General features: G+C 45.4%; 6 protein-coding genes across 6 annotated transcripts; 2 read left to right on the forward strand and 4 right to left on the reverse strand.

The window, feature by feature from the left end:
* The first annotated feature begins 31 nt into the window (after window positions 1-31).
* Window positions 32-443, forward strand: V1508DRAFT_218669 (uncharacterized protein). The gene has a single exon (XM_066936259.1). It carries the CDS (start codon window positions 131-133, stop codon window positions 386-388), a length of 258 nt encoding a protein of 85 aa, XP_066798187.1. The 5' UTR covers window positions 32-130; the 3' UTR covers window positions 389-443.
* A 372-nt stretch (window positions 444-815) lies between these two features.
* Window positions 816-5,055, reverse strand: V1508DRAFT_437147 (Pleckstrin homology domain-containing protein). The gene is made up of 4 exons (XM_066942134.1): window positions 3,350-5,055; window positions 2,214-3,297; window positions 1,750-2,162; window positions 816-1,693 (listed from the first exon to the last, which is right to left on the reverse strand). The coding sequence occupies exons 1-4, from the start codon at window positions 4,946-4,948 to the stop codon at window positions 1,124-1,126; spliced, it is 3,666 nt and encodes a 1,221-aa protein (XP_066798188.1). The 5' UTR covers window positions 4,949-5,055; the 3' UTR covers window positions 816-1,123.
* Window positions 5,056-5,213: 158 nt separating this feature from the next.
* V1508DRAFT_410317 (uncharacterized protein) lies at window positions 5,214-6,514 on the forward strand. The gene is made up of 2 exons (XM_066939300.1): window positions 5,214-5,981; window positions 6,034-6,514. Exons 1-2 carry the CDS (start codon window positions 5,344-5,346, stop codon window positions 6,242-6,244), a joined length of 849 nt encoding a protein of 282 aa, XP_066798189.1. The 5' UTR covers window positions 5,214-5,343; the 3' UTR covers window positions 6,245-6,514.
* A 163-nt stretch (window positions 6,515-6,677) lies between these two features.
* On the reverse strand, window positions 6,678-7,952 carry V1508DRAFT_453712 (sodium bile acid symporter family-domain-containing protein; the record flags this gene model as incomplete). The annotated part of the gene is made up of 1 exon (XM_066942550.1): window positions 6,678-7,952. One exon carries the CDS (start codon window positions 7,950-7,952, stop codon window positions 6,678-6,680), a length of 1,275 nt encoding a protein of 424 aa, XP_066798190.1.
* Window positions 7,953-8,890: 938 nt separating this feature from the next.
* V1508DRAFT_410321 (uncharacterized protein) lies at window positions 8,891-10,452 on the reverse strand. Its single transcript, XM_066939301.1, has 2 exons — window positions 10,301-10,452; window positions 8,891-10,238 (listed from the first exon to the last, which is right to left on the reverse strand). The coding sequence occupies exons 1-2, from the start codon at window positions 10,358-10,360 to the stop codon at window positions 9,159-9,161; spliced, it is 1,140 nt and encodes a 379-aa protein (XP_066798191.1). The 5' UTR covers window positions 10,361-10,452; the 3' UTR covers window positions 8,891-9,158.
* Window positions 10,453-10,620: 168 nt separating this feature from the next.
* V1508DRAFT_410324 (acyl-CoA N-acyltransferase) lies at window positions 10,621-11,700 on the reverse strand (the record flags this gene model as incomplete). Its single annotated transcript, XM_066939302.1, has 4 exons — window positions 11,633-11,700; window positions 11,486-11,583; window positions 11,125-11,436; window positions 10,621-11,059 (listed from the first exon to the last, which is right to left on the reverse strand). Coding segments are annotated over exons 2-4 (517 nt in total), but the record flags the coding sequence as incomplete, so codon positions are not given.
* Between the last annotated feature and the right edge of the window lie 203 nt (window positions 11,701-11,903).

Here is an 11,903-nt window from a genome sequence, read left to right on the forward strand (position 1 = left end):
TGTTTTCTCTTGTAACGATATTATGACTTTTTGTTGCATTCGGGAGCTATCTCTAGGCTGTTAATGTTGATTTGTGTATACTTCAGTATTGGATCATTTCGTGTATTATCCCTCTTGCTCATTTTCAACTATGTGTATGTCTTCTTTCTATGTAGCACTATTCTATATACTAACATTGTACAATCGGGTGAGAAATGCAGGCATGGTGTATATATCAACCTCATCATCATTCAGTTCCGAAGAGATCATCTTTCTTCTCTTGTTTTATGTCTTTTCTTTTACGGCCTTTTCGCCTCGCTCAGTTTCTCGTCTTTCTATCGGTAACTTTGAGCTGGCTAGTAGACATCGCGATATGGCTTCAGAAGCTCTTTGTGAACTGTCTATCTAGAAGGCTAGAGCAAGTTTGGAAATGAAACACTAGCGTTTTGAGTACGGTGCTTTCGTTGTTGAAAGGCATGGAAGTATTGTAATTATAGGCTATCACATTCTCTGCATTTTTCACTGGTCGTTGGAGAGGCGAGGGATTCCAGAATTGGAGGCGGGGATAATGTGATATTTACAACATAGACAAAGTCCTGGAAGCGGCAACGAGGGACCCGGTACACCAGGCAACACTGCAGGACCTCGGCATAGTAAGCGAACCAATCGGCACATTACATCACAGGACTGCAAAGTCATGGATGGGGACGTGTACTTACATGGCCGCATTTTTCTCAAATTGAAGTCTTCAGATTGGTTCCTATCATGACTATGTTTCCACTCGAATTGCAGAAAATGGTGGGCACCTGGCGCGTTCTCGCAAATTTTCTGGCTCACTCTTGCAAAAGATGGGTGATACATGCAATTGTGCAAACCAGTGCGGCACCTTTTGAAGCTCTATAGGTAACCTGCCCGACCATGGAGGCACGCTATGATGGAATGCAAATAAGCACAGTTTATCGGCATAATCTTTTCACCCTCATGCATTGTAAATAGCAAACCAATTCAAACGGAAATCATACATGCCAACATGCAGTTATGCCTATCAATGTTCTAAAAAAATACAACCTCTTCAATTTAGCCAAAAAGAACCAACTAATAAACCAAGTAACCTTGCTATGCCCCGTCTCAAGCAGTGTTCTATTCACGGAGGCACGACATGGTGTGTAATACATTTCTCCTGGATCCTGCCAATCTCGTCCGTAAGGACAGACACCCAGAGCTCTTTCTCCATCCTTGACCTTGCCTTAAACATTAAGCCCCTGCCCGCTGTTCCCAATGTATCGACGCGGTAAAATCTGTCACTTCCAGAATATTTCTTACGCTGAGACTTGAAAGATTTGACCGCGTCTTTTGGTGCCAATGTAGAGGTGCTGCTCGCCCGCCAAAGAACGAAGCACCGCGAGAATTCGTCATCGGATGCTGTCGTGCCGTCACTGTATATTCGTGGAAGAGAATACATTCCAGGAGCTGCGCTGACATTGAACGAATTATTCTGGCTCACGAGATCCGCTTCGGTCAAAATTCCGGAATAGACATAGCACTCCTTCAATGGAATTATATCTCGCTTCTTGTGATAGATTGTTGGCAACTCGACACCTGTTGCTGACCGCGACTGTTCTTCGTAAATAATCAAATGGCCATGACATATGACGATATAATTCGTCTTAAATGTAGCATGCTTCCTAACTTTGAAGAACATCTGGCCCTCCATCTTAATAAACACCATTAGCATCGCCTCAGTTGAACCTCTTGATCGAGCGTACGTACCGTAATACTGCGACAGAAGCCTAAAGGACAGACATTATATATCTCCGGGTCAGCAACTCCTCTCAACACTTCCCATTTCGAAGCTGACTCTCCGAGTTGGGACTCCATCTCTTCGTCGATGTGCAAATGGGCAAGATTAGCTGCCTTCAACGCTGTCAGTGCCCTCGCATCAGCTTCTCTTCTCGCACGCCAATACACACGCAGTTCCTCTAATCGCTTTATCCATTCATCTCGCGTTGTCTTATTGAACGCCTGTAATCGAACTACAAGACCAGACTTGAGGACAAGCTCAAACACTCTGTCATCGTCGAATTCCGTGACTGTGCCATCTTCGTAATTGGTCCTCTCATTGCGGGCAGAGCGATTAAAATTCACGCCGTCGCCGGCACCGATCTGCGAGTCTACATCAGGATCTAGACGGCGTTAATATCTGACATTAATAATTTCTTTCCATGCTTTCTTACCTCGTTGGACAGGACGAACCTCAGTGACGTCACATAAGTCGATAAATCCAGAGGACGTAAGCATCTGATACAGTCGCCTGTACACTTCTGACAGTGCAATTTCATCCAGTTCCTTCAGTTTATGAGAATCGCGGAGTCGCGAGCCGTCTAGCCACTCGATCTGTCCATCTCGCATCGGATATGGCGTGAATTCATGAATGAAAGTACGAGAGCCAGCAGAATCAGTCAGAGAAAACGGCTTTTCGAATGCCGGCGGAGTCGCGTGATGGGGCTTGCAGAAGACAAGCATGTTATCATGGCACATGAAGTAAAACTGTTTGTAGAAGAGCCTGCCTAAATGTGTAGAATATCCTGAGTGTTGCGTCAAGCGGATCAGGAACCCTTCGATTGGAGGAGGCTCGACCAGCGACTGTGCCGCTGCTTTAGGGGAAGGTGCAAACGTAGGATAGTGAACTTTGGGTCTAAGTTCCAGTTCATGTGTCTTGCGAAGTGCCCAGGCAGCATACATATGCTGCTCATTCACGTCATGTAACCATTCTATCCGATCATATCGCCGCCATGCTAAGCCTAGTCTCTCATGTTCGCGCCAATAAGTGACTGTTTCTCTGTACGCGGGGACCCGCTCTAGAATGTTCAGTGCTGTTGAAATCGTATAGTCTACAATCTGTGGTACGGGCATTACTTCCGCATTACCACGTATGTGCTCGGGCTCCTCAAGGCCATCCTCACGACGGCGCGTGTCCGCTAATCGCCTTAGGTTATGCCTTCGAATATCTTCCCAAGGGATGGCAATTCTCAGCGATGCCTCAAGGTCCGGAACCTGCACAATCATATCTTTGACGACTTTGCCACCTAATATACTTCGAACAAATCCGTACCATGCGATGCTAGTAGACGGCGCTCGAAATCTCATGATATATAAGGTCGTCTTCGCGTCACCCTTGCCGTTGTCATCATTCGATTTCCATAATGCCAATGACTTGTCCAAGGAAGAGAAGAGATTGATATTGACTATTTTGCGATTCAATGGTATTGTGTATGCGGTGGATGTAGAAGTGCGATCGGTCACAATCGCAGGAACCGTCTATATACATTAGACATTATAGAGGAAACTTAAACACATAGCATATACTCACCATAGTTTTATATAGTTGCAGTACGAATGGCGCTCGCTCTTCACCCAAATACCTGGCAACCGCGATATATTCGCGAGCTCTCTCGACAACATTTAAATGCACGTGATCACTTTCATTGAAATCTGAATGCAGTGTTCGAACATTCGCTGATTTGATACCAACAAGAACGCGATCTATCTTGACAACTTGACCCTTCTGTAGCTGATATTCAGCATGTTCTTCGCTACTGTCATTCGCTAGTTCCGGACCAACGGCACCAAGCACACTGTTCCCATCTACCACGACGTCATATACATCACCACTATTGTCCGTCCTTCGCTCTGGTAAGAAATTGAATTCCAATTGTCGCAATGAGTCTGAATCCGAGTCATGACTGAGATGGTCATCACCCTCACTCTCACCACTCCTCGATCCTCTTTCTGCTACAGAGCCGGCGTCACCCACCCTCTGTGATGATCTTGAGGCGCTCCGTAATCTCCTAACCTCATTATCGCGCTGAAGAATATTCACCAGACTCGACCGCGCCGCATTCTGAGGAACGTTATGGAAATGTGGCATAATACCCATGGCCAAGTCGTTCGTCCTAGTCAAACTCTCCGTGGATATCGACGTTGCGACTGGTGTAGGAAGAGTCCTAATAGGCCGAATTGTTGATGCACTATCTTGAGATCGAGATCGGCGCGAGTAGATTGATGAAGACGGAGGTGACGGAGCCCGCCGAGACTGAGAGCGAACAGTGGAGACGGAGACTGAGCCTCTAGCTGTCGCAAATGTCTGCGTTGATGTATAACTTGATGGCGCAAACGCACCTGAGGGTCGTGCCGACCCGCCAGAATTGCTGAAGCGACGCATAGAGCGTCCACGTGATCCAGATGTCCCGGCCTCCACGAATGGCATGCTTTCGTTGTACCGCGTAAAGGGTGTCGGGCTACCCATGCGTGGTGGCTCTGAAATATTGCGCGATTGCGTTGGTGTAGCATCAGCAGACGACGGTAATTGCGGCTCGACGTCAACGTAGTGCGACGATGATCTTGAAGTTGGGTTAGAGACAGGATTGTAGGAGCCGCTTTTACTATCCGCAGAACCTGATGGACCAGCTACTGGACTGCCCCTTAGTTTCGCAACACTGAATGCTTCTCCGGATCTAGGCGATGACTCATAGTGGCTATTTCGTGTTGACAATGCACCGCGATTGCCAAGATATGAAGCCTGACGAGACGAATGGCTTATTGCGATCGGAGGAGTACCTTTAACCGATGACGATATAATTCCGCTACCATTCCCGGTAGCAACACTTCCTCTCCGCAGCGAAGGTGGTGCGGTAACATTGGCCGAAGGTGCCGGCGGTGGAGGTGGTGGATCAGAGTCTGGAAACGCGGATGACCATGCAGCCTTAAATTCTTGATCTGACGAGCGCGTCACTCTAGCAAGCCATATCTTCTGGTGCCGCCGCAGCCAGTCGGAAGGAATTGGTCCTATAAGCACAACACGGGATGTAACATGGATATGCGATGCGTTGGCATGCGACAGTCTAAACGAGGTGAACGGGTAGTCTTCCGGCGATCCATTGGTGTACGCTTGATCGGCGGAGCCTGCCATGGTCCTGTTATCGCAACTGATGTACGATTATCACTTAGCCTAGCCAATAGTATGGCTTATCGATAGAGCTGAAATGCAGACGACAGTGAGTATTGCTGTTGTATACTAAACAGAGGCATGCGGGGGCCAAGTTCGTGCCTGATCGATATCGCGATCGCTGATCAGGCAGGGTAACCCATATGTGTGACGTCACTCGCTCGGTCGCCAAGAGCTAAGTTCTGTCAGTCTCCAACACCAGATAACCAATATATCACAATCGCTTTGAGAGTTTTGTTCGGCGCCGCACGCAGCCATCTACTTATCGCCTACTTCATCGTATTACGTCTCAACAATCTTCTCCGGATCCGAAGCTCTTTAAATAAATATAAAAGTCTTAATTGACTACTTTCAGAATAATGAGCTATCCTTCCCCACTAACGGGCACCGTTCGTCACGACCTTTCGCATAATGTCATCACCCTAGGATGTCCCTTCACAATAGGTGGGTTTGTTAAACTTGGTGCTCGAGAAACTATTATTAAGGCGCAATTCACCAGCGGTCCCGGTGTGTTCGTTATTTCACCTTTACCTTTCAGCGCAGATTCTGACACAGCGCTGGATGGTTTACCTGTCAAATATATTCTCGCGCCAAATGCGGTTCATCATATGGCAATTAAAGAGTGGCTGTATCCGGACGCTAAGGTTGTCGGCTGTAGAGGTCTTGGGAGAAAGAAAGCAAATGAGGGCGTCGTTGTGGACATCGAGGTTGCAGAGTTTGATAAAGTCCTGAGCGCGAAAGAGCTTGGAATGGATGATATCGCTGAAGAAGAAGACTTCAACTTTATCTGCTTTAGTGGGCATAAAAATAGAGAGTTGGCGACTTATCACGGCAAGTCTAAGGTACTTGTAGTCGCGGATCTGATTTTAAATTTGCCTGCCACGGAGCAGTACTCTGCTACTAAGTCAAATGGAATCGTCGGCACTATACTGGGAAAGTTAAGCATAGAGGCTAGATTGCAGCCCTACGTTAGAGGCGCTTTGTTTAAAGATAAGGAGTAAGTAGCGATACATTTCAAGATTTACTCAGGTTGCTAATATGTAATACAGGGCGATAAAGAAAGGTATTAAAGCAATGTCCACTCTAGGTTTTGAAACAATTGTCATGTGCCATGGTGATATTATTGAGATCGACACAAAGGCAAGTTTTATGATATCTTTAAGACGTTGCTCTAAAAGCGGCGTTGGAAATGTGTTAAGTAGCTTGTCAAGCGTACACAAGTCTTTTTATTGGTTAGAAGGCGGAAGTCCTGTTGAATAGTTGTAGCTGTTTATAAATGCAAGCTGTCAGATAGAGATAAGTGTCATATATGCACTAGATAGGCGTGAGGTGAGGGTCGGATGCGACAAATCCGGTTAGATATCAACCACTTCTTGCCGCCAAGTAAGTGAGAAGTATTGTTTGATTTTCAAAAGTGACGTTATCTTAGACGAGTAAATGACTATTATCCTGGCTGGTTCATTGGAAGAATCAATTGAATTACACAATATCGAACAACACATCGTTGCAAATTCAAATTTTCTACTGTTATCGCCCTTGCATATCGATAATCTAACCAATCCACACAGCCATACAAACAAACGACAAAATTTAACAAATCATATCAAAACTAGTAAAACATGACCGAAGTATATCCAACGAAAACCTCTATAATGCAACCTTCATATCTATCTCCTAACTATACCCAAAAACATTAAATTATCTCTGAGCTACCCTTTGTTCCCCAGGTGATCTTCTCGCGGTAATATTGGATAATGTACACAAAGGACAAAAGAACCGGGACCTCAAGTAAAGGTCCGACTGTAGCAGCCAACGCCTGAGTAGATGAGATGCCGTAGAATGAAACTACGACGGCGATAGCAAGCTCGAAGTTATTGCTGGCAGCCGTGAACGCTTGAGCGGAACAGATCTTATACGTGTATCCAAGTCTATGGCAAAGCCATAGAGTGCCGAAGAACAAGATTACGAAATACGCAAACATAGGCGCGACCACACGCAAAACAGATGTAAGCTGAGTAATAACCTCGCGACCTTGTGAGGCAAATAGAATGAGAATGGTGAACAGAAGACCTAATAGAGAAAACGGCTCAAGGAAGGAGATGAACTTGGTGTCGTAGGCCTTGGTGGAGATAACATGTCCTCGCAGAATTACTCGCGTAATAACTGCTATCAGTAATGGAATACCGAGGAAGATTGCAACAGACTTTGCCACCACGGAATATGAAATCTGAAGATGATCTGGAGATTTTCCAATAACGTTAATGTAGAACATGGCCGTCGGTGCAAATAGTACCATCTGAAGAAGTGAGTTGACGGCGGTAAGGATAGCTCCATAATCGGAGTCACCCTCAGATAATTCTATCCATATCATGACCATAGCGATACACCTGGCTATTCCAACCATGATCAGACCTTCTCTTAACTCTGGACGGTCTGGCAGGAAGAGCCACGCAAGTCCAACCATCACCATTGGGGCAACAATCCAATTGATAAACAAGCTGATGGCTACCTGAACCCAAAGTGTCTTCACGACCAGGAGTTTGTGTAACGACTCGAACTGGACCTTACACATAATCGGGTACATCATGATCAATAGACCCGTGGCAATAGGAATAGAGACACCGGCGAGTCCACCCTTTTCAAGCTTAGAGCCAATGCCAGGAAAGAAGTATCCCGTTGATATGCCCACAACCATTGATAAGAAAATCCATAGGGCCAAGTATCTGTCTAATACTCCAAGTTGCTTTAATGGCGGCAGTTTGTTTGTCTCAGTCGGACTCAGTCCGGAACTCGTATTTACTGTTTGTGCCGTGGCCGACGTCGATGTGCGCTCCAGTAATGGCGAGTAATCATGGTAGTCGATGCTATCCCTTGCGGTATCAACTGAAAGACTCTCACCACGCTCAAGATCCGGTTGAAGCTCAGATTCAGGAACCGCTCTCAATGGATCCGAAAAGCTTTCTGGCATTTTTGCTGTACTGCAGGAATACGACTCGAGAGATCTCTGCTCCTGTGCTATTATTCTCTATTCCTAATCTAGAAATTGAATGCCAACTAACGAGCTTCACCGTTTTGGTCAACAACACAAACGGTGATAGAACTGACAGCAGATGCCACGCATTTAGTAGCGTTCGTTAGCCACATTGGTTTCAAGCTCCACGCGGTTAATCCGGCGCGGTCTTCGAGCACGTGTGAATAAACAGTGTTATACATCTGCGTTACGCTCTAAATGAATTTCAGTGATGCATTTGTTGCACTATATGACAGCGAGGATTGGGCACAAGTCAAGTTGCGAGCTGGGGCCGGTTCCCGGGCCGGAGGCCTTCAAACTTTCGCTAACGTAATACCCGGTCCGGGTAATTGGCTGTGTCTTGGACAAGTATAACCACCAGCATTTTTCAGCTGACCATAACTATTTCATCAGCATTGTAAAAGACATGCCAACATGTCGAATACATACGTTTACTATAAGACTCAGCAAAGATGTAGAAGATAATCAACTTCTACACAGTTCATGGTATGCTGACTCATGACCTCTGGCCATTATCAGATTAACCCCTGAATCTCGTCCCTGAGCTAATTTCTCTCATGTAAATTTATCAGCACTAATAGTTTAGTTTTATCCAATGACTCATCCTCAGAGATGACGAAGGCATCTAGTCGCGTGTCTCGCAACTAAGAATGGTGTGAGTCTATGGCACATAATAATGACGGCTCATGTTCAAAAGAAGTGTGAATAATAAGGTAGCCACTAGTTTGGACGGGCATCAGGGTGACATCCTGCTCGACGCTCATTGGATAGAATTTATTAAGCTCTGGCATCTGAATGCTGGGAGCATGGACAGCCGTCTCAAATATGCTGTGCCGTGGATAAGGTAGTGATAAATTTGAATTTAGGGCATATCTCTCCAAGAGGTCACTGTCCTGAGATTTATAGACCTCGGTATTCAAGGCGGAACTTCAATGACACGACTCGATATTATACTGAACAAAGCAAACATTTCATATCGATAAAGCGCTAGAATATAATAAGATTGAACGTTTAGCTCTGCATAAATTTACAGAATGACCACCACATTTCGCCTTAACCCGTTATAATGTCCCAAACTTAGCCATGAAACTCAAACCACGTCCAATCCAAATGACTTTCAGCCAACATGATGTTATCTGAAATCTACGATTCCATAATGTCATCTAAAACGCTCATTAGATGACGCGTGTCTATCCGAGATGCCAGAGCGTCTGCATTTCCTCCATTCGCAGCAGCGGAAGCCTTCACAAATCCTTCCCAGAGCTTGATGCTGATCTGAACTAAGTCAAGCTTATAAGAATTTTCCTTGCGCAGCGACTCGTAGGTCGCAAGATTGGATATAGAATGTTCCAGTTGATCTGCGAGGGATCTACTATCATATGACTCCATTCCGACAGTAGGCTGGATTGTGATACCGGTGTCTTTCACCTGTGATGGGGTACCCGATGTGGATGACCCACAACAAGATCCGCCAGATGAATCTGGAACCGGAGATATGGGAGTTGCACTATATCTTGGCGTTGGATGAGGCTGTTCATAGTATGGCAGCGGCATTGTCATGGCATCGATGTCCCCAGACTGGAAGTATGCGGTAAAATCAATCGGAATCACTTGCTGCTGCGAAGACGAATGCAGTTGAGCTGACTTTGATTCAATAGTTGGGACCGCTACCGGTGCAATAGGTATTTGACGCTGATACGTGGTACTGTTTGCAGAGATTAAAGCAGATGTGTCGACCACCGGTGGGGTTGCCATCGATACATTCCTAGGAAGTAAAGAAGCTGTCGTTATCGGAGAAGAAGAAGCAGGCGCTACAGGAATTTGAGACCTTGCTGGAGATCGATCATCTTTCACTTTCTTTGCCGGTGCTGTTCCGCAGGCCATGCATGGATGCTTTGCCTTCAAAATATCCTCTTCCTCCTTTCTTCTCGCCGGCCCAAGTTCGTATTCCCCACTTTCTTTATTCCTCAACCAGTCCTCTACCGTTCTGTCATCGACACCAACTTTAGATAATAGTTCTCTCAGCTTTCTATTTTCTTCTACCACGCGACGAGCTGTCCGCTGAATCTGTATATTGAGCTGTAGGCCCTCTTCTTGGCACGACCGGATCTTCGTCTCCAAATCGGCAACATATTCCCGCTTTCGCGCACGCGAACGCCGTTGATTCTCCCTTATCCTGGCAAGATGATCGGCAGTACTAATTGCTTCTTTCGCCTTTGCGGCCTGCATAGCGATTTTTTAGAAATCGTATGATAATTGATAGAAAATGTACTCAAACCACGAACCTGTGGACCCACCGATGAGGTGACTGATGCTGGGTTGATTGCTGCAGTAGAGCAAGACATGATGGTTAATTAATATATGGCAATTGAGCACTCAGAGTATAAGCTATTTGTTGATACGAGGTGCCGGCGGAATAAGTAGGAGAAGCCCCCTACCGACGTGTGTTGGGAGACAGTAGTATCCTCCGCACATTTAAGATAACTGAGGGTATTGAGACACAACATGAGTCAACACCGCAGTGAATTATTAGACGAGAAACTTAAACATTTCACGTATAAGATGGTCAGCGAGCATGCAGACCATTGGCTGGTTTGAGCATCAATACTATAATGAATGGTGTAACTTCAATCTGCCAGTTCGCAGCACTATAATGTACACGCGGTACTTTCAGGCTCCACAATATGCATGAACAATGTCGAACCAAGTATCCTGATCCGAGACCCTTAATGCCTCACTTTTATTTCAACAAACGCAATATATAACAGGTAACAACTTATAACTTATACAGCAAATGGTCTGAATATCGTCTATGACTGCTGAGAATCAGAGATAGCGTCTCACACCAAAAAATACACAACACCTTTTATGAGAGCCATTCCATGCTTGGGTCATACAATCCAGTTTTATTCTAAAATACCTGGAGATCGCTTAGCCATTTCAGCAATCTGAGCGCCATCCACACGCATCGTCTGCCATTCCTCCATTGGAATAGCACCCAATCTTTTATAAAATTCAATGGACGGTGTGTTCCACTTAAGCACCTATCAATAACATTGACGGTTAACATCTACTCACGCACCGTACATGAATAAAGTCGCAGACTTACCGACCACTCTAGTCTACCGCCATCAATATTAACTAATTCTTGAGCGAGCGCATAGAGCAGTGCCGAGCCGTACGAGCTTCCTCGGTATTTTGGCTGTACATATAGGTCCTCTAAATAGATACCAGGTTTTCCATTCCATGTCGAGTAATTATAGAAATAAAGTGCAAACCCTGCGGGTAGTCCTTCCTCTGTCTGCGCTATCAAAACCTTGGCGTACGAGACGGACCCGAAAATTGTCTTCTCGAGCATTTCTTCGGTGCAGAGGACCTTGTCAGGTTCGTGCTCATATTCAGCTAATTCCTTAATAAATCCCTAACAACTATGTTAGCAGTACTGTTTGAGAACAGAAATGATCACTTACCAAGATGTACGGCACATCCTTGATTGTGGCTCTTCGAATGGCAGTTTTCTTAACAGCTAATGATTCAGTCATGATGGTAGTCAAAATTGATAATTCAGCTAATAATTAGCTATCAGCATATATTATATGGGAATTATGCGTACTTACATGCACTTGGGATTCGCTGGCCGACTGAAAGGTTAGCCTCGATGGTTGCGGTTGTCGTCGCGAAGTGTAGCCCGAGGCAATAGATTCTCAAACTTAAATCTAAGTTTCGAGTTTGAATGCTTACGATTTAGATATTGATCGGCGCTTACGAAAAATATCATAATGCTCGTGGGTCTAGATACAGACATACAGAAAAATGCATTGTATTTAGTTGTTATTCGGTACAGTCCTTACTGGTCGTCATGTTAGAATGCTGTGCATTATTGACTGT

Source organism: Lipomyces doorenjongii (assembly GCF_038497915.1).
Source record: "Lipomyces doorenjongii strain NRRL Y-27504 unplaced genomic scaffold V1508scaffold_5, whole genome shotgun sequence".
NCBI lineage: Eukaryota > Fungi > Ascomycota > Lipomycetes > Lipomycetales > Lipomycetaceae > Lipomyces > Lipomyces doorenjongii.